Source organism: Ciona intestinalis, unplaced genomic scaffold, assembly GCF_000224145.3.
Source record: "Ciona intestinalis unplaced genomic scaffold, KH HT000177.2, whole genome shotgun sequence".
NCBI classification, from domain to species: Eukaryota; Metazoa; Chordata; class Ascidiacea; order Phlebobranchia; family Cionidae; genus Ciona; species Ciona intestinalis.
The window spans coordinates 175,155-196,508 of NW_004190499.2; the positions used below are offsets into that span (position 1 = coordinate 175,155).

A 21,354-nucleotide genomic window follows, 5' to 3' on the forward strand; every position below is an offset into this window, starting at 1 on the left:
ACTTCCAAGAAGGTTGTGGAGGATGGGGTAGTTGGGGGTGGTGGGGTTGATGGGGGTGATGGGGTAGTTGGGGGTGGTGGGGTTGATGAGGGTGGTGGGGTTGATGGGGGTGGTGGGGTTGATGGGGGTGGTGGGGTTGATGGGGTAGACAGTGGGGTGCGGGAAGATCAAGATGTTGGAAAGTCAAAGATTTTGCTCAAATTGAGGAAAACTCCAAAGAAAACGAAAGTAAAGAACGAATACGTTGCTATGTTGCCCGATGATGTCATCAATGGTGATGTCATTAAGGGTCAAAGTTCATCCGATGAATGGGGAACCCCCCCAACATCACCCAAGTATGCCAATCAACCATGTGAAACGAAACCACCCAACCACGACCATCCCATCGAAACGCTGCTAAACTTAATTGACAACAAAAGTCTCGACGTTTTGGAACGAATTTTGTTTTCACCCATGGTGTGCCAACTTACCCCGCAACAATTTATCGACAAAATTCAACATTTTAACGGAGATCGGCGGAAGTTAAAACATGGAAACAATATTACCCCTTCAAAGGGGAAATCCCCCGACTCAATACTGGATTCCCCGGAAGTGGTACGTGGGGTAACCCCCTCAAATGAGAACCAACCCATGGGGTTAAGTTTGAGCGACGACGAATTCCAAGGAAGTCCCGAGTCGCCCCGGGATGAGTTGGCAAATATCAACCAATCTAGTGACGCGAATATTGACGAACCACAGAAATCTTATAAACGGAACAAATTATTGAAACAAACGGCGTTAAACGGAGAATATTGGAATTCGTTCGTTGGATTGGATGGGAGTCGTAACTTACGTGATCGTGGCAAGTGTCAAGTTGCCACCGAGGTAACATGTGAGGATGATAATGTTACAACCTCCACATGTGATGTAACAATAGGTGGGATAATAATAATTGTTTCCGTTGTGGTTAATATTGAATATCTATAGATATCATATATCCATATTAATATCCATAGATATCATATATAAGGCATAATATGAAATGGACTTTCACGAATCTCTCTGTTTTAATGTTATCCCAACATCTTGTGTTTAAATATTGTAGTTTCAAATAATGAAATATTTAACTTTTGTTCCAACAGCTCCCGGCACCAAACGTAAGAACCTCGGATTCGTCGAATACAACCCACCTTCTGATGAAACAATCACCAATTCACTTCCATTGTTACGTCATAATGAGGTATTATGTGTAGTAATGCAAACAACAACTGCCTTAATCTTGTTATAGACATCACATCTGGCACCAACAATAACTATTACAATACACATGTTGTATACGCCACATTGTGTGTGAGATCTGATGGTAATTGTTTATTAGTGGTCCTTGAGGTGTACGGCAGATCAAATGTTCTTTAAGATAATAAACAAACATTTGATTTGACTATATCCAATAAAGTTAACATAAATCATATGTAATATAAAATCCCAGGAATCGTCTGAAGTGATTCGTTCGTTGTTCACCAGCCATGTTGATTTACATCGAGTGCGAGGATGGATGTTGGACGGAACGCAGTCGTCGCCTCGTTCGTTCGTGTTTCCAACTATGAGGATGAGGGTCAAGGGGTCAAGGTACATAGATATCATATTGTTGTATTACATAGATATCATATTGTTGTATTACATAGATATCATATTGTTGTATTACATAGATATCATATTGTTGTATTACATAGACATCATATATTAATAAGTCTCCTGTAGTGGCTAGCGTGGTTCCCTTCAGGCCATACGATACAAGTTCAAGGCTGAGGTTGCCACCATTTTTCATGTGTTCATGGTAAACATAGATATCATATATTATCCCCGCAGACTACGACGAACGACACCAACCTCAAGATCGCGAGGATCGAGCGTTTCAACCGAAGAAACAGCGAGTCGGCAGAAAGTTACAAAGCAAGAAAAACGTAAATATTTTTTTTATATAATTAATATCACAACTTAATTATTTCTATGTTTCATCTACAGCGAAACCTGATTATTCACGCATGAGCGATTTCGAAGATATTCGTCGCAAACTATTTCTTCAACGACATCCAGGATATCCACATGGTGGCAGTAGTGGGTTGGTAAGGATCAACGAGGGGTTAGCCACACAGGGGGATTCCCCAGTGATGTCATCAAAGTTTATAGAAATCCCCCCAACCCCCAAACGAAGACGGGTAATTCCCCGATGTAAAACCCCACCTTCCGACTACGAGGGGGAATTTCCGGTAATGTCATTCGGGGAACCCCCACCCAATGACGTCGGACCCTCAAAGGGGGAAACCCCACGTATGACATCACTTAGGGGTCGCACAATCAAACCCCCTCCAACCCCCAACAAGGGGGGCGGCGTTCGTCGATTCGTGCACCGACATTCGAGCATGGGGTCCTTCATCAAACGCGTCATCGAGTCGGGCGTGTATGAATAAACATTGTGACGTCACTAGCGTTATTTTCGTTTCAATAAAACATGAGTTGATGACGTCATTGTGTTAAAATCAAGGTTTCTTTGTCTATAATGTGACGTGAGATCGGTTGCATTATGACGTCATAATGGATCAATATCGATCAATGGAGGACGCTGTTTCGATGCGAATGAAGCCATTATGACGTAGTAGAGTCGTAGACAATCTGTTGGAAGGAGGGGGTTTGTTTGCTCAACAATGAACATTATGACCTAACAAAAGTTAAGGGTAGATAGTTATGCAAGTTTATGACGTAATAATAGTTTATTACGTAGTAATGATAATGACGTAATAACAACAGTTATTGCAGCGTAGGTTTGATTGTTTTAAGTTTTTGTTTGTTACGTCACAATGGAATATGGAAGGTGAGTCAGTTCGACTATGATGTCATATTTGTAATTATTATGACGTTTGGGGTTAATGACCTTTATTAACCCGTCGTGTTTTCACCGCACACATGTTGTTATATTATTCAAATTAGTAAATAGATGAGTTTCAATAAACAAATGAATAATTTTGTCGCTATATCCTTTTTTTTTAACATAAAGTTTGTTAATCTCTTCAAATACGATAGCGAAGATCAAATTAAATAAAACAACGAAGAGAATTAGCAGCAAAACAACAAACCACATAGTTATGTTTCATTTAAAGATAAACCTCGTAACTTAGTTATCTTCTTGTCCACCTTAACCGCACAGATATTTATCTCAGCGTAAACTTTGAGCTCTCATTGGACGATTTCAATGACGAAGATCTTAGTGACATCATAATCGATGAGGATTCAAAACTACATTGTTATGTTAACGATAATTTCAAGGTGGGTTGTGATGTCATAATTGTGGTTGTGATGTCATCATTGTAGTTGTGATGTCATTATGAAAATTAATAATGTTTCTATGTCTAGGTTACGAAACGAAGAAGTCAAAAGAAGAAAAAAGTTTCAAATGACGCCAGGTGTGCTATTAATCTATTATTGCATTATTTTTAACCAAATTAAAAAAACGTTGCCCAAAAATAAATTTTTTAGTAACTTTACTAATTTCAAAAGGAAAACCGTGCACATGTGGTTTTTGGTCAATATTTGCCTAAAATAAATTGTTGTAATAAATACCGTTTCACTAAAAGTGAACTTTTAATCTGGTACGTCATTATTGCCCAGCTTCCCGTTTAATAAAGATTATTTCCAGCCACGCCCCCAAGCGACCACGCCCACAAACGTTAAGGTTCTTTGCCGCCCCCTTGCGGCCGGGTCCCCTACCCCCAAAAATACCTGAACGGGTAATACCCCAGGTTGAAGGTAAGTTAAGACACCGGAGTTATAAAGTTGCCTCGCAATGCGGGGTAAAACATAATGGTTATTGTATGCTGTTAGCGTTCAATGTAACCTGGAAAGCCAGGGAAATTCTTGCTTAATATTTTTTTATATTAACTATGACGTATTAGTTTCTTTATGTTTATTGAGGTCCCCAACGTTTGAAAATAAAATGTTTAAACCAAAATTTTCAAAATAAAAAATGTTTAAATTATTTCCTTGGTGTAAATATTAATAAATAAAATGTCACTTGAGTTGTTAGCATTTAACACAACCCCCGGGAATCCCCATTAACCCCCAAATTCCACCACCCAACATCTCCATACAACGAGATCAATATATGACGTCACAAACGCATGTGATCTCCATTATGAATAATGAATGAACCCTTTGTTTCGTAACAATGGAGACAATCAACTTTTAAAGATTCTAAAATCTTTCGATTATGACATCACAGTGACCATTGTTACATCACAGATGTCGAACTCAAACAAACACATTGTGATGTCACAAACAACAACACAATAAACAATACAAAGAATTCCGATTGTAACCAAACAAGCGAAAAGGTAAAATATATTGTGATGTAACAATTGTAAGCAGTATTGCAGGAAGAAAAAATATGGAAACAATTTTTTTTATTTGTGTATAAAAGGGGGGGTTGTTTCCCCATCAACCCCCCTAGTTACGCCACTGATTTTGAATAAATTGAACTGCAGACAAAACATATTCGCGAAGAATCGACAAAACCGAGATTTCGACGTTCAATCGCCGTGTGTACCAAGTATGATGTCACAATGTTGATGTTACGTGTTGTAACGTACCTCATGCTTGCTGTCGAGTTACAACGTATGTTGCTTTTTAATTTGGAACAACGGCTAATAAGTGTTTTGCCTAATGGCACATAATGGTAGCAGCATCAATTCTTAAACACTGTACCCTTCTTGATTATTAATATTCTTGAGTTGATGTGGTGTGCCTCATGCTTGCTGTCGAGTTGCATGGAAGTCCCAGTTCGCTCGTTTCATGAATAATTTATAAGATGTTTACGTCAGATCGAATACGAGTGAAGATATTGTTAACCTCACATCGGTTCGCGAACAACGACGACATCGATGTCCGGGGCTGACCAGGAGCGCCTCCGAGTGGTGTAAGTTGTTTATGGGGCGGGGTTCAGGGTTGTGGGTGAACATTTATCCTGGCATGGGTGGGGGAGCAACAACAGTTGCATCAGAGTGGCTTATGTTGTGTCATAATGACATCATGGTGTTTATCAATATGACGATATACGTAACATTAGGGGGGGGACCTGGGACAGGGGTGACGTCTTATCTTATAGATCCACAGTTTAGTCAAAAGTTTCCCCATGTTCGATGAGTATAAGTGTAAATTTAACAATGTCCCCCCAGATTTTAAATATGATATATAACCATAACCCCCAGCAATAGAAGATCCCGACAAGATTGAATATTGTTACATGGATGGTGAATTAAAGGAACAAACACATTCAGCTTTGTTTAAGTTTGTGCCACGACACAAAGATGAGATACAACTAGAGGTAAAGTACGTTTATATAAACCAACATTTCAAGAAAAGTATGAACAAAAACAATAACTTAAATTATTATTGATCAGTTTTTTCATTTTATTGCAAACACACGTGACACCTGCAGGTTTGGATAGTCGCACAGCTGTTTAGACATATGTGGTTGATTGAATTCTTGTTTTTGCCATTTCAGCACTCTTGTGCTCTGAGTTAATAAAATGTGATATTTCTGGCAGAATGTTCTAAAGTTATTTCAGATCAATTTACCAGGAAGATTGTTTCCAGATAAACGATCCCCTCTGTGTGGAAAACCAAGCGGATGATTTTTGGTTCGAGGGAATCAACATGCGGACGGGTGAAAGGGGGGCTTTCCCTGCTTATTATGCTCAAGGGGTTGGGGAGGGGTGCGACGATGTGTCAGGTGGGTATGTGGGGTTACTATCCTATAACTCTGGTTACTGGGTGTTTGTTTATCTCTCAATGTTGTTTCGTTTAATTTACCTTGTTGAGAAGTTGGGGGTCAACCAGATTCGGCCGATCACTCCAACACTAAGTCAACAAAACCAACTTTATTACAGAATTCAGCGTCCGAGAGGAAAATTGTGAGAAATTTCATCTTTATTTCCTTGGATCGGTTGAAGTGTCGTCGCATAAAGGGAACGAGGTTTTGTGTCAAGCCATGCATGAGGTGGGGGGGTTGTAACTTATAATGACGGGTATTTATGTTGGGCGGGTCGGGCATATTGAGGCATGTTGCTGCACTGTTGATAAGTATTTGTGCGTCACATCCCAGCAATAGTTATTTGTCAATCTGTAATTCATGACGTTAGTGACGCAACTACTGTACGTATGAATCTTAAACCACAAATATTTATGAAAAATTTCGCCATGTTTGATTGACTAAAATTGTAAGTCAGGTGTCATTGGGATTTGCCTGTTTATGCGATGTTTTTAACATTATCAATTTACAAAACGTTTTGCATATGTTGTGCAAAACTAAAAGATGTCACTTTTTTAAAAGTCTTGATGTGTCAAATCTTACCAAAATTCTTAAGTTGTTGCATTATAACTCAGGTGGCCCAATCACGACGCCACACACTCCACACTTCGCCCCCTGCTTACGTTTGCTTACTTGTCAACCATCATGGTATAAAGATGATGGATCAATCGCTCATGAAGAAACGATCAACATCGTCGTGCGATGTCAATAAAACATTCAGCTCAAGTTCGAAGGTTGGTAAATTCTACTCTGGTTGAATTTAAATTGTTTATCCTAGTAACTTGTATCCTCCGGACTTTATACAAACGCACAGTCCATTGTACTGGCCCATATTTATAAAACAACCCAACCATTACATCAGGTCCGAGAGAGAATCCACTTCTTTCAGCTCCGAAACGTCTCCTTCTGCGGTCACCACCCAAAGAACGACAAATACTTTGCGTTTATCACCCGTCACCCCGATGCCCCGTCACGCTTTGCTTGCCACACCTTCGTCTCCGAAGCCTCCACACGCCCCCTAGCGGAGAGTGTTGGTCGAGCGTTCGCAACTTTTTACCAAGAGTTCCTGGAATGCCAACACCCTATCGAAGATATTTATATTGAGTGATGTCGATGTATTTTCAACAAAACTCAATATCCATTTATTTCTTTGAATACGGTGACGAAGATCAAATTAATTAAAACAGTAAAAAGGAAAATAGCAACAAAACAACAGTTGCTGACATCATTGTGTTCTGTGACGTCACTGAATTAAACGACGTCATTATGTTGGTTGACGTAATTTTTTTTTATAAAGAGACATCGCTATAATGAGATTCGAAGTGACGTCACCTGTTGGTTTGCACTTTTAAGTTTATGTTGAATATTTCGTGAAAATAAATTGTTTGATCGAAAATATTTAAAATACAAACAATCGTGTCGAACTCCCCGTGTAATTATCAATAAATATGGCGTCACTCCAGTGGTTAGCATCTGGGAGAAATTTTCGCGGGAATTTAAAATAGAAATCTTAGTTTAGTATTTTGGGTGAAAGGTTTCGGGGGCAAGTCAGGTTATATTGCAGCATGTCACGGCTTCATTTTTATACAATCGTCTCCAGCAAAAGTTTTACAGCTTCAGGGCCGTATTATAGAACTTAAGTTACAGGTTGTTTTACTTTCTACCGTTTTACTGTGGGTGTATTTGTTTGATAATGTTTGTTTTTGATTGGGAAGAAGTTCATCTAACATGTAGAAAAAAAAGTATAGAAAAAACTGCCAATGAGCTTCTCCTTGAAAATCGAAAGACCAAGAAAAGAAAAGATTTCAAATTAAGAATCCAGGCATAAGATATCTTTGCTAATCATAAAATATCAACAAATCTTCTAAAATAAAACAAACTGTTGGCAGTCTGCTTATAATTTCGTGGAATCTTGAAAGTGCTGATTCATTGTCTTACCTGTGAAATACCAAAACTTTCTTTTTTATTTCTGTTGTTCTTTTGGTATTTATTCATTTCATGTTCCGTTATTTTTTTAAGTTTCTTTATGTTGCGTTGTAACGTTGTGCACAACTGTCGCCCCTTGCTTGTTTTCATGATATTCGTTATCTGGGTTGAAACAAAGACAATTGTGTATTACGCACGAAAAATTTCCCTGAAATAAATCCTTCGTTCATATTTTAAACTTTCCGATCCGGTGTTAACCCTCGTTGTTATGTAGACAATAGGTTTAACTGTGACATCATAATATGACGAACTGTAAACCTGAAGTAGCAACGAAAACATTTTACGGGAAAAACGTAAAATATTTGTCGCCTGTTCAACGTGGAGGGGTGTCGGCACCTGACATGGGGTAAGTTGGGATGTGCATGGGGCAAGTTGGGATGAGCAATTTGTGTAAAACATATTTTGTTGTATTAATGTGATTGAAGACTACTACACATAGAAATAACATAAACCAAAATATTACTTCATTCTGAACCTTATTTATAACCTGCATATACAATCTTAATTATGACATCATAATGACTTTTAGAACACCAATTGTCGACACGGATACGAAACTGGCCGACCAAGGCACAAAAATTTACAAGGAAAACGTGAGTTTGGTTTCGTTTAAAATTTACTTATTAATTTAACCTTTATGTGACCCCACCAGACCCCTCCGAAGCAAAAGAGCGCGAAGAAGACCCCTAAACCACCAACCAACAAACCCTCTGTCTCACCCACCATAAGTTGGGCTCCAAACTCACTTAAAAAACAATTCACTCGAAAACCAAAATATTCCTCCGTCGTAATAAAGGGAAAGCCCCTCCAACCAACCACCCCTATCCCGCAGTCACCCCTAACCCTACCCAAGCCCCGGGAAACCCCTTCTCCCCCAACTTTGGAGGGGACTCCCCCATCCAAGTACGCCAGGATTGAAGGACAAACTCGGGTAATTTATCGGAAAATATAATTTTTGTTTTTTGAATTTTTATGTTGTTGATGACATAACAGTTTTGATTGTTTACAGGAACCCTCACAGGGGTCACCAAGGGTCAAAGGTCAAAAGGTCAAGGAGGATTCAAAGAAATTATTCCCAATATTTACTCGAGCGCGACGATCGTCACCATTGTTTGCAGCGAAAGTTAACGGTGAATATTTATTATAAAGAGGTCTTTCGGTCGGTTGTTTGTTTTGTGATCGTAAAGGGCCAACCGTTACCTCTGCTATACCTTAAACAGTTTATTGTTTAATGAAAATTTATCATGATTAAAATTATGATTTAGATAAAAGTTCCCAACTGTATCTCATTTCGTTATTTAGTTAAAACAGTCTAACTATGACATCACAGACAGCCCGGGTAACCACGGCAACTCGTTGTTGCGCAAGATGACATCATCACCCAAAGAAAGTCCGAAAGTCCAACTCATCATCGACGCAGGTGAATGTAGGGATAACATTGGGGGTTGGGGTGACAATGTGTTAGCACCCCAAGGCTAAACTGGGATGTAAAAATTTTGCAACTCCCATGTTTTGATTTACACTTGGTAACCACACCCATTGACCCGTTATACCACGCACAGGACAGAAGAAGTTTGGCGCCACCCAGTGTAAGGTTTGCGGAATGGTTTATGCGGTCGATCATCCGCATGATCAACATCAACATAAATTACATCATCAACGATTCAATGTTATATTGAGGTGGGTGGTAGAATATATCTGTGGCTGGAATCTATTTAAAGTTAAATTTAAACTCTTCCGGATTTATTTCTAAATATTCTTACATAAATTGACAACAGCATTTACTTAACCATGAATCACCCCTCCCATTAACCCAGGTTCCCAAGTTGGAAAAACGAACGAACCGTCGCAAGCTATGTGGACGGAAGAATCGTTAAAATCCTTCCAACGGACCCAAAGTTTGCTCAAAAGAAGGTTAGTTTCCCAGGCAGTGGGGCCAAGGGGTGTAACTCCCGACAAATCATGGGGAATACAAAGTACAACTTGATGAAACAACTTATCTTTTCTCATGTTCCGGCAATGTCTACTACTGTAGTTGTTGTCTCAATATATTCAATAAATTAAATCATGAGGCTAAAATTAATGTTGTTCTATAAAGATAAAAAAAGTTTCTGGTTCTAAAGGAAATTGCAGAATATCCAAATAATCACAAAATATCTTAAGGTGGAAGACATTCTTGAATTGATCGACAGCGAGCTCGGTTTCAGTCAAAATATATCAACGACGAGAGTTTCGTATTTGTACGTCAGCGATCAACAACAGGTAGATATATCATAGAAATAGTATATTATACAAATCATTGGATGTTTAGGTCGTGCCTGATGGTAGAATCGTTTAACATCGTTTGTAATGTTTACTGATCACCCGGGTTTATTGCTGTATCTAATGTTTGGTTACCAATGTGTCGGATTATAAGATATCTATGTTTGCAGGTCACTGGATGTTTAATCGCTGAACAAATTAAACGGGGATTCCCCCTCCTTGAAACGATGACATCATCAGGTATGATGTCATGTTCGTTGCAATCCACCCCAGTGACATGCGGTGTATCGAGAATATGGTGCCACGCCCCACACAGAAAAAGGGGCGTGGCAACGAGGCTCATGGATGCCCTCCGGTGTTCGTTTGTATTAGGGGAGCGACTCAACATGAACCAGGTGAGGACACCTTGTGGTTGGCATTCATAGATATCTTGTTATCAATGTTTTTAAGATAAATATCAACAATAATACCAACAATTTGTTTTACCTTATATATATATTCAGATATATTTTATTTTTATTCAACCAACATTAACCCCCCCCCCTCCAGGTTGCCTTCTCTGACCCAACCATCAGCGGCAAATCTTTCGCAACCAAATATTTCAAAACTCCCCATTTCCTTACCTACAATTGCTCCACCTAGTGAGTGAGGTCAGTGGCAACACCCCCACCACGCCCACTTTTATTTTCAACTTTTTAAGTTTTCACTTTTTGTGTTTGTGACATACTGTGTTACCTATTAGCAGAAAATAAATTTATTTGAAAACATCCATCCGCTAGATGACGCTGAAGAGTCGCTTAAATATTTTATTTGTTTGAAAATTTCCTACCGCTAGATGGTGCTGCAGGGTAAAACAAAATGGCGGAGTATTGGCGCGAAATCGCGATTGTAAAACATGGCTATTGTGACGTCACAGTCGCTATTTTTCGTTAATAATCAACTTGATTGTTGACCTGGCGTTTTCTCCGCTGGGGGGCGACACAGTTATCTCTTGTATGTGACGTCATCACTACGTCATAATGGCAATTGTCATTTAATATTTACCAACAATACCTAGACAATCCAACTGTTCCATCATTTATGACGTAACAATATACCATTGTTGACTCATAATGGACGTTTATCGCGTCGATAAACAATGGAATCGAAGCCACGCCCAAGATTTGTTCTTACACGCGCTCCACGCGACTATTATGACATCACAAACAAGCCATTGTAAATCGCGTTATCAGGAAATGTTTGCTTTCCTAATTTAAACATAGAAATATTATAACTACGGTCACGTGGTCTAATATACGTCACAATTACGATTAACAAGGTAACAATCGATTGTTTATGACGTCACATATGGAATGTTGTGTAACAATGCCCCTTATCTTATATTGTTCGTTTATTGGACAAACAATGGCGATGTCTTTGGCGCCGATTTTATCGAATCCATGTTTCGGGACAATTAGCTACTGTGATGTCACCATTACACTTGGTTTGTGACGTCACATAGGATTGTGACGTAATAGGTCCGTGTCGAATTGAAATTCAAGATTCTTAGGTATTGTTACGTCACATATGTCGAGAACAAGCGTATCATTTGATCACGTGGTAATCGAACCCTCTGTGACGTCACAAGTGATATTCAACGTGGGCGGTCAAATGTTCGAGAATCGAAATAGTATCAACTTTTAATCCGCTTGGAGGCCAGATTAGTGACGTTTGTTTTAGAACGCTGTAAACGCGATTGACGCGACGATGATCCTTTTACTCGGGATTGATGGAACAACCGCTAGCGTCGCTGCCGGGACGAATCGCTTTTACGCGAATTAATATTCGACAAAATATCGATTTGTTTAAGCGCGAACAATCGCTATTGTGACGAAGCACGAAAATCGCTGCGACCGCGGCAAATATTTCCCTCTGTGACGTCACATAGACCTCTATAAGCGAATTTTAGGCGAAAATAATTTTTGTTGAAATTGAATTAAAACCCGATGTCATGCGTGTGGATTGCACCTAAGGGCACCTGGCAGGCGTATGCGGTCACGTGGGTGACACGTCACGTGATTATGACGTTTAATATCACGATGAAATGATGTTTCGATGTTGTATATTCGACTTTCAACTGTGAATATGATATCATAATGGGGGTTGTGTTGTGGATAAGTGGCGTTAGATCGGATGCCCCCAGGGTCAATACATTCAACATTAAACTTGGCATGGAGATCGTATAATCCGGTTTGACAACAAACAACATAAACATCTTATAAACTCCGGAACTTGAATTGTTTTCGCGTTCAAATGAATCCCGTTTGTTACGTCACAAACATACGGAACGATACAATTAAAAACTTAATAAAAAGTATTTACGTCACAAATAATTATTGTGTCATGCTCGAAACCGTTATGTGGGTGTTGTGACGTCATAAGCGCAACCGGAAGTGCCCTACGTCATCAAGAATCGGTGTTTTTTTGCAAATTGGGAATCTTCCATCGAAGTTTTGAGGTTGTGTGGTAAGATGAGGAGATTAAATAAAAGAGAATAAGAAGAGCAAAGAGTGAGAAGGGCGCGTGGCCGAGGTTTCTCATTTTGCTCCTGACCAATCAGCGTCGAGGAGTGGTTTGGTATAAATTGACGGCACGCGACACTCTTGTGCCAGCCCCACTTCTCACGTCATAATGAAAGTTATTCTCGCGTTGTGACGTAGGGTTTTGTGATGTAATATTTGAGTTGATGACGTCATAATAACTTAAAATTCTTAGGTTTTGTTAGTTTTGAACAAAAATGGCGACCGGAAGTGACGAACCGCGGTCGAACGCGATAATATCGATGCCGTTCAACAACAGATGGAAGGAGGGAAGTTTGGGGGAAAATAACCCAAACTTCCGAGTTGAGATTCGGAGTGGGGCTGGGGGGAAAAACCCCACCAGTGTAGCGAGGCGAAATGCACGGGAACGACGAAGGATTAAAAACGTGAATTCAGCATTCGACGAATTGAGACAACATGTGCCTAATGGTGAAAGAAATCGGAAGAAGATTAGTAAGGTATAAGGTTATTGGTTTGTTTGGTAAAGGTTTGTGTTAATTAATGTTTACACCACAGGTGGACACGTTACAATCTGCTATCGAATATATTAAAGCATTAGAAGAACTCGTGCGTAACCGGAAGTCCAAAAGTGACGTCATCAATAAAGAGAACGCTACAACGTCATCGAACGCTATGACGTCACAAAACGATGACATCATGTTTGTAAAGGAAGCTGAAGTGACGTCACAGAAGAAAAAAGATTCGAAATCTCCGGTAGCGTTAACGGAGTCTATGCTAAAGGCGTTTGACGTCATGCTGCAAAAATGTACGTCACAATCGAAGACAAAAGAAGATGATGACGTCATAAGGATGGATTCGACGAGCGACAGCGGTTTCTCCGAGATCCTCTGTGATGTCACAAGCGGCGGGGAATCGATGACGAATTTGCCGCCAAATATTCCAGAATCCCCGATCTTACAATCGAACAATTGTGACGTCAGTTTTGAATCGTTGCAGGGGTTTCCCCCAAGTTACAACCCCCAACGTTTTACCCCTTACCCCACGTACATGGGTGAGTGGTCCCACATGCCCCCTACCCCAGGAGAATTCCCCCCAGTAGACCAAATTACCCCAACCCTTCAACTTCCGGTTGGATTTTCAAACGATTTTCCCGCCAATGACGCTGATTGGTTAAACCACAATCATTTCTGATCACCACGTGACCTTAACCGACCAATCATAGCCCTTCACTGCCTTGCTGCTTTATGACATCATCAATCCGCTTTGTGACTTAATAATTTTTATTCGAAATAAACTTCCATTACCGCGCGCGTCTATTTGCAACAATGGATAAAAAAACAAACAAAGCGACTATTTGTCCCATAATTACGTCATAATGGTGAAATATCAATAAACAATCGAACCGCGAAACATCTTACTTCGATTGTTTGCTTTGCTTGGGCATTATCACGTCACTATGCCCATCACTGGCACACGCCTATTGTGACGTAACAAAGCGAAGACCTTTACCGCGATAATCGCTTGGGCGTCTACGTAATAATGGTTTCGCGCGATCATTCGAATTATTTACAAGTGTGATTGTGACGTCACTTATCATACGCGATCGATTCGATTGTAACTTCATTATGACGTCACAAGGTGGCAGGTGGAATTCGAGAACTTGGAAACAAACACCGCGATCACCGCGATTATGACGTCAAATGTTTAAACAATCGATGTCTGCATATTTCGACGCGAATGAATATCTTAGAAATCATCGTAGATTATTTTATAATGTCTATTATGACGTAACATTCGATTAATAATCGCGCCTGTTTGAAAGATTCTTTTGTTTTTAATAAAAATTAAAACTTTTATGACCAAACAGATTGTTTTATGACGTCATAATCAGTCAACAATGACAACTTTAATCCGTGTTTATTACTATGATGTAACAATGGTAGATTATGTAAACAATAGAATCACACACCGTATTGTTACGTCACAAATTCTCACACCTTCTATTGTCACGTCATCTTCTCAAACAAGTGGTTTATGACGTCATATTGGATAACATTGTCGGGGATTAAAACCGGAAGTGTAATCCGATTACGTCATCACTTGTTATTTTAACAAACCCCATTGTTTTAAACAATCAACTTTTAGACACTTGTCTGTTACGTCATAATCGTCTTAAAACTTCGCGCTAAATCTTGTCTCATTGTCACCATCTAGCGGTAAATAAGTCTAGTGGTTGAAACTTATTTATCTTCGCATGGAAACGGCAGTTTTTATATATGGCCGACAATTTGGACAACCCATTAGTGACCACTGGGTTGAAGCAATTGTTTTTAAGTGTCTTGCCCAATGACACAAACGCCCACAATGGTAGCAGCGGCGAGACTTGAACCTGTATCGTCTGCCGTAAAAGTGCGCTGCAACCACACTTCTGGGTTACCACGTATATAACTTTGTGGGTGACGTTTATTATGACAGGGGCAGCGGTAAGCCTCGAACCTGGGAACCCTCTGGTTACAATGCAATCTCCAATGCAGCACATTATTAACATTTGTATATTTTTTTTTCATTATTTACAAAACAAAAGTATTTTACATTGTTGTTAATAATAGTTCATTATGACATCATATATGATCATTGTTGTACTTTCCACTCGAGTGACTTCTTGATTTGCAATCCGATAGCTTTGGACATGGGGGGGGGAACCGCGTTGCCAACCTCGCGATGTTTGTCAAGTATACTACCGAAGAAACGATACGAATCCGGGAACCCTTGTGATCGTGCGCACTCCCTCACGCTCACCACACGGTGTTGCTGTGGATGCAACACCCTCCCCTGTTTACCCATAGGTTCAGGGTTGGTGACCGTTGTGCTGAAGAATCCGTCCCAACACAATCTACCGTACAACCCAGCCCAGTTATTATGTCGGTTGCCTGTATGTGGGAGACACCATGGTATCAAAGTGTTGAACTGACGATCCATGGCGTCACATGCTCGACCCTCAGCGCACGAACATACGCCCCTCATGCCTCCCGTCGAGCTGCGACCCTGTTTCTTGTCATGGTATTCGTACCTCAACACTTTTGCCGTCGTGCCGTCGGATAATTTGTGAGGTTTGTTTGGAAGGTCGCGCCAATCGGAGCCGGGGATTAACGGGATGAGAGCCATCCTTGCTGCCACTAGAGGGCTCATGTCTTTACAAATATGGTCGCGTACGACACCCTGATAATCCTTGCCGCGCATCATCCGTTGAAAGTGCGTTAATGGCTCTCCTGTGTATGGCATCTCAAGTTTGGCGTGTCCGTTTGGTATCTTTGGTAGATCCGACATCGCATCGTGCACGGTGATCGTTCGATACGGAGCCGACGTCGACCACTTGATGTTGTTCGTGTACCTCGTGTCGCCGACCTGCGCGGATAAACTGCCCCCTCGTGTGGAGAAAGTGTGGAGGGGTTCGGGATACAATGGTAGTTGCTCACCGGGGGCAGCAGCGAGTATAATAGCTCGACGACGGGTTTGTGACACTCCGTAATGCCCCGCTTGCAACACCCCGAAGGTACATTGGTAACCCATCCTTAACAAAGCAGCAAGCGACAACTTCAACACCATACAGTTCTTGAACGAAACAAAGTTTCGAACGTTTTCCAACAAAAAGAATCTCGGCCGATAATAATCGCAATAAGACAGATACGACACGACAAGTGAATTCTTGAACCTCGAGTATTCCCTCGAGTTGAATCGATTCATTCCGCTGAAACCTTGACATGGAGGTCCCCCACATAGTAACTCCACATCGCCCTTTTGTGGCAGTCGTTGGCCACATTTACTGCGTTCTTCTCCGTTCATCACCATCTCCAACAACACGTTGCAATCTTCTGTAAACACGGTCGCCCCGGGGTTGTTGAGGCGATACGCTTGAGCAGCCGGCTCCCACAGTTCAATGGCATACGATGGTTCGGCAATCCCCGCTTGGTGGAACCCCTCCGATAACCCCCCACACCCCGAGAAGACATCCAACGATCGTAACTTCGGGATCTTTGTCTCATCTTCCCCCACAATCGTCTCATCTTTCTTCATCATTTTGTTCATCTTGGTAAGTTTGGGTTTTACTCCTTTAGCTTTTTGTTTGAGCAGTTCGACCCCTGACCTCCTCGCAGTAGACGGGGGTACGGTGAAAGTTCCGTCTTCCTCGTTGTAAACCTCGCTGAAGTAAAACCTGTTCGCGGCTTTCCTTGAATATTCAGCCACAGTGACACTGAGGTCTAACTCACATTCAACTTCACATTTTCCTTCCACGAAACTGAAATCGACCTCAACTTTATCATTGCTCCAATACAGCAGGTTGAGGTCACAATACGAGTTCGACTTCAACGGTTTGTTTGTATTTTCCGGCCGATAAAACTTTGTGACAACCAAACTTATACTCCCTTCTTCCCCCCAAATATCTCGTTGATCCTCCCGATGCGAAACGGCTCGGCCACCTCCAGGTTGCTCCCCTTCACATAACCTCCCTTCCGATAAAACTCCGGATATTCATCTTCGTCAATCTCGTCCAAACTTTTCGGCAAAACTTGTTTCTTATGTTTGTTCTTTGATTTAAAGGAATATGTTTCCACGGACAAATACACGGAATCCCCAACCCCATACTCAACCCCGTCTTTACAAACAAACTCATAAAATATTTTTCCGTTTTCTCGTTTCAACTCATTCTTCCCGACCGCAACCTGTCTCATTTTCCCCTCGTTAATACGAACGCAACTGGGGCAAAAGTCGGGGTCATCGGTGGGTTCGTTGGATGGTGGGTCAACGAACCTCGCAAACTCAGGCACGTACATCTTCTGGTAGTAGAAACTCGAAACACCATCCGTTGTTGGGTGTTGTTCTTCTACGCCTCCCATAAACGACCAATTCTGATGCGGGACGCGATGGCTCACATCAACTTTCCCAGCGATACATTCCACCGATAAGTCGTCGCATTCATCGATGATCAAAAGTTCATCGGGTTGAGAGGTTTCTTGTAATATCGTATCAGCAGCTCTCATGAACCAATCCACGTGTACCATCTTCCCCCCACTTTCTCCCCACATATACACAACCCTCCCAATGTACGGCAACCCACCCTCATCTTTGTTCTTTACCGATACGCACTCACCCCCCTCTATGACATCACCCCCCACCCGAACCCCGGGGTAATATACTTTACCCCCCTCCTCATACAACGCCTCCCCCACCCATGAGGTCGTGACCTTCCCAGCTTTGATAACTTTCATCTTCGACGGTGACGGTTTCACTTTTTCATCTTTGTCGTCGGGATCCGAATCCTCCATCAAATCCAGCCCCAAGTTGGGACATCTTCGGTCGATACACGTCTGTTTCAACTTGCCCCCGCCACCAAACTTGACCATGTCCTTACACGATGTACATTTCCCACATTCTGGTTTCAAACAAGCTTCGCAAACCCCGCACCTGTTGATGAAACAAATTTTTACAAATATTAAATTATCTTCTGATACAGGAAGAGATGGCCTTCAATCAGTAAACATAAAACCAACAAGTTATCACTACATATACATTGTATAAAGTATGAATTGAATACCACGCCCATTTCCCCCCACACCCCATTCACCCCCACCTCCTCCGTCTTATTTTATTCCCGGTCGTTACATCCACCGTTCCCCCGAAGAACTTTTCCATCACCTCGGCGACCAACCTCGTGGTGGTGGCTTTCGTAGATGATGCCTGCGATGACATCATCATTATGACATTACACATTAAAACATCATCATTATGACATCACACACATTATGACATCACCTTCATAGCTTTCTCCTTCACGACAGCCGAGCGACGCGCCACCCGTCGTTTACCCAACGTTACCCCAGCAAGATGGATGAGGTCCCTAACACATGTGGTTCCAAGTAAAGAATCTTCCTCGTCCGATCGTGCGTTGTCGTACGACTCAACCTTGGGGTCGTGCAATATATTCATTACATCAATGATCAATTGGCATAACATACAGAACAACAGTTAATAAAACACGCTAAGGGTAAAAACTACTTGAGGACAAATGTCAAATAAAACTAAACCCACGATGGCCAACCCCGGTTCTACAATCTCGATTATGACATCACAATCCCACCTGTTCGACCACAAACTGGGCGTGACGAAGCAACGAATCCTCGGTGAACTTGGCGACACCTAGTGTTGGGGGAGGGACAGATGTTTGGATCCGATTGACGAGATCTTCGTAATCTGCGTCGGGGACATCCGAGAGAAACTCGATGACAATTTTACTCATGTGGATTTTCTCTTGAATACTCGCCCACAGGGGGGCGTAAGCGTGTGACGGCTCCATCAGGAAATAATCAGCGAACGCCGACGAGAATCCAACGAGAGCTTTCTCTCCGCCATCAAAGCCTTGTGATGTCATAATGTTAGCAGGGTGAAAGGCATAAAGATCGGACATTAATGATTAAGCAAGCATTCTGGTTTAGATAAAAAAAGCTATTTATTTGAATCCACAGAAAACATAAATTCACAACAAAAAAGAAGAAGCTTGGTCATAACTCAACCTGGTATGTCTAAGGAATGATTATGACATCACACCCACCTGCCGTAAACCACTCATTGATCGGCCCCAACCTTTTCCCGGGAATCCCCGTCCCAACCCCGGGGTCTTCGTCATAAATCGGCTTCACCAGCCCACTAAAGTAAAGCTCAACATTCTTCTCGATTAAACCGGCGTCAAACGGACACAAGTGGGTGCTCTTGTCGTATACCGTGAAATCTGCGGCAAAAATGTCGTGTTTGCAACTTGTTTAGGTAGCTACTATGTTTGTACTTTGTGGGTGATTATTTTTTTGTATTGCTGACAAATTAAACAACTCATTAGTGACCACTGGGTTGGAACAATTGTCATGAAGTGTCTTGCTCATGGACACACCTAAAGTGGTAGCATGGAGCCTTGAACTTAAAACAACTTTAACACCAAGCTGCATCTTCTGATTATAATTCTAACCACGACACAACAACGCCCCTCACCAGTTATCTTATGTTGAGGTCGCCCTGTTTCCTCGTTCCCCACAAACAACGACAACGACTCGTGTGTCAACAACACGAACTCCTCTTCAGCTTGATCGACGTCGCCGCCGAAAATCGCAACGTCGTCCAATAATTGCCGACATTCCCGACATTTCATCGAACTTTTCTTTACCTGTCAATCAACCAAATATTTATCTTTGAAAACGATACCGAAAACAAATTAATTAAAACAACGAAGAGAATTAGCAGCAAAACAAGTCGTTAAAACACACTATGGGTAAAAAGTTTAATTAGAAGAAATTAAACAATGTTCACAAATATATCATGTTTCATCATTAAGTAAAAACATTCCTGACTGTTCATTGAAATTCAATCATGCTTTAAAGTTTCAAACATATTAGTCACCTCAACTTTTATCCCGGGTTTTTCGTTTTCTTTGTCGGAAACATCGCGGTCCCTTCGGGGCTTCTTACCATCGGGGGTGACCACCTGGGAATCCCCCCGTGGGGACTTTGTGGGGGCTTTCCGCTTACTTTTCCTCGCAAACATATCAAGAATGGTGGGCTGAAAAATATCAAGTCGTGTTAACAACACCCTCCATCATGTTAACATTTCATATATTTATAGTTTCCCAACATAACACCAAACTTGACGCATACACATTATATTACACACAACAAAAACCCCACAATCTTTAAATTTACATTCCACAGTAATAAACACCTTATCGGTACATAACCATTGAACAATTCAATCGCACAAGACAAGTTACATATATTGTGGTGTGTTGTACAACACAGTGAACCTAACCCATATTACCCCCACCCATCTTGCCCCACCTGTTTCTTTCCTTCACTTGAACAACTGACGTCACCTTCCTTTGACATTTCAAGATTTTTAACAAAAAAGAACAAAAAAAATTAATGAAATAAAAATTTCGCGGGAAATTTCACGAAGAAAAAAAATCCCCTAGTTTCCCGCCAAAACACAAACACAATATAATTATTATTAAAATCCTATTTTTATTCAACATGCATCAAAGTTGTAACGTTTTTATATTTTTAAATTTAAAGATATCTGAAACATTTTAAGTTATAATTTATGAGCAAAATACTCAGCTTAAAACGTGAAATTAGAATTACCATGTTATTGTGTTAGGGATCTTCCCGACACCGTTACTAACATAGAAATCTTATAATTTTATCCCATGTGTTGTGTTTTGCCCAATCCTACTAAAACACGCCCGGCGGGGCCCGGTGGGGCCCGGTGGAAAAATATATACTAAAACACGCCCGGTGCGGGGCCCGGTGTGGCCCGGTGAGACCCGGTGAGGACCCGGTGTTACGAGTCATACTAAAACACGCCCGGTGGGGGGCCCGGAGAGTATTTCTTGAAAAGGGAGCTTTCCCTATTCAAGATCCACCAAAATGTGATGCGTGTATTCAGATTTTTAGCCTAATGAGACCCCCGAGTTGAGTTTTTTGAAAATTAACTTTGATTATGGATGTACGAAGTTTGTTTCGTTGTACACTTACATAATGAACTGTATTTTTAGCAAAAGTTTATTCGTTGAATTTTGTTAATAGGGGGTGGGGTAAGATGGGACACCTTTTTATTCTATTTCTCGTCCCATTTGGTAGTAAGCAAAGAACATTCAAAGAATTATAAAACTATGTCCTCACGACT

At 41.1% G+C, this 21,354-nt stretch overlaps 5 protein-coding genes across 6 annotated transcripts in view; 4 read left to right on the forward strand and 1 right to left on the reverse strand.

Annotated features, from left to right (window-relative positions):
• The window catches only part of LOC100181464, a 4,607-nt gene extending 2,104 nt beyond the window's left edge, over window positions 1–2,503 (forward strand). Inside the window, exons 5-9 of the mRNA XM_026839247.1 lie at window positions 13–916; window positions 1,122–1,219; window positions 1,469–1,608; window positions 1,849–1,943; window positions 2,005–2,503. Coding sequence (XP_026695048.1) covers window positions 13–916; window positions 1,122–1,219; window positions 1,469–1,608; window positions 1,849–1,943; window positions 2,005–2,450 — 1,683 coding nt within the window. The 3' untranslated portion in view covers window positions 2,451–2,503. The remainder of the gene's footprint in view (window positions 1–12; window positions 917–1,121; window positions 1,220–1,468; window positions 1,609–1,848; window positions 1,944–2,004) is intronic.
• Window positions 2,504–2,742: 239 nt separating this feature from the next.
• LOC100180686 (C-Jun-amino-terminal kinase-interacting protein 1) lies at window positions 2,743–7,304 on the forward strand. Of its 2 annotated transcripts, none has more exons than XM_002128069.5 (12): window positions 2,743–2,851; window positions 3,198–3,303; window positions 3,391–3,440; window positions 3,674–3,783; window positions 4,276–4,367; window positions 4,518–4,582; window positions 4,854–4,948; window positions 5,241–5,356; window positions 5,629–5,764; window positions 5,922–6,031; window positions 6,418–6,576; window positions 6,705–7,304. In XM_002128069.5, exons 1-12 carry the CDS (start codon window positions 2,838–2,840, stop codon window positions 6,948–6,950), a joined length of 1,299 nt encoding a protein of 432 aa, XP_002128105.1. In that variant the 5' UTR covers window positions 2,743–2,837; the 3' UTR covers window positions 6,951–7,304. The 2 variants fall into 2 exon arrangements, with proteins under 2 accessions (XP_002128105.1, XP_026695057.1); XM_026839256.1 differs by having other exon boundaries at window positions 2,772–2,851; window positions 3,185–3,303.
• A 736-nt stretch (window positions 7,305–8,040) lies between these two features.
• Window positions 8,041–10,861, forward strand: LOC100178318 (N-acetyltransferase ESCO2). The gene is made up of 10 exons (XM_002128315.5): window positions 8,041–8,174; window positions 8,358–8,421; window positions 8,481–8,759; window positions 8,838–8,958; window positions 9,159–9,248; window positions 9,391–9,508; window positions 9,646–9,742; window positions 9,992–10,090; window positions 10,261–10,485; window positions 10,640–10,861. Exons 1-10 carry the CDS (start codon window positions 8,071–8,073, stop codon window positions 10,730–10,732), a joined length of 1,290 nt encoding a protein of 429 aa, XP_002128351.2. The 5' UTR covers window positions 8,041–8,070; the 3' UTR covers window positions 10,733–10,861.
• Window positions 10,862–12,844: 1,983 nt separating this feature from the next.
• On the forward strand, window positions 12,845–13,938 carry LOC778534 (transcription factor protein). The gene is given in 2 exon segments (NM_001078181.1): window positions 12,845–13,127; window positions 13,186–13,938. Coding segments are annotated over 2 exon segments (897 nt in total). The 5' UTR covers window positions 12,845–12,866; the 3' UTR covers window positions 13,822–13,938.
• Window positions 13,939–15,075: 1,137 nt separating this feature from the next.
• On the reverse strand, window positions 15,076–20,656 carry zf(cxxc)-5 (Zn-finger (CXXC)-5). The gene is given in 9 exon segments (XM_018816329.2): window positions 15,076–17,054; window positions 17,057–18,093; window positions 18,260–18,366; window positions 18,442–18,591; window positions 18,767–19,044; window positions 19,238–19,414; window positions 19,669–19,840; window positions 20,074–20,232; window positions 20,508–20,656. Coding segments are annotated over 9 exon segments (3,921 nt in total). The 5' UTR covers window positions 20,556–20,656; the 3' UTR covers window positions 15,076–15,261.
• Window positions 20,657–21,354: the final 698 nt, after the last annotated feature.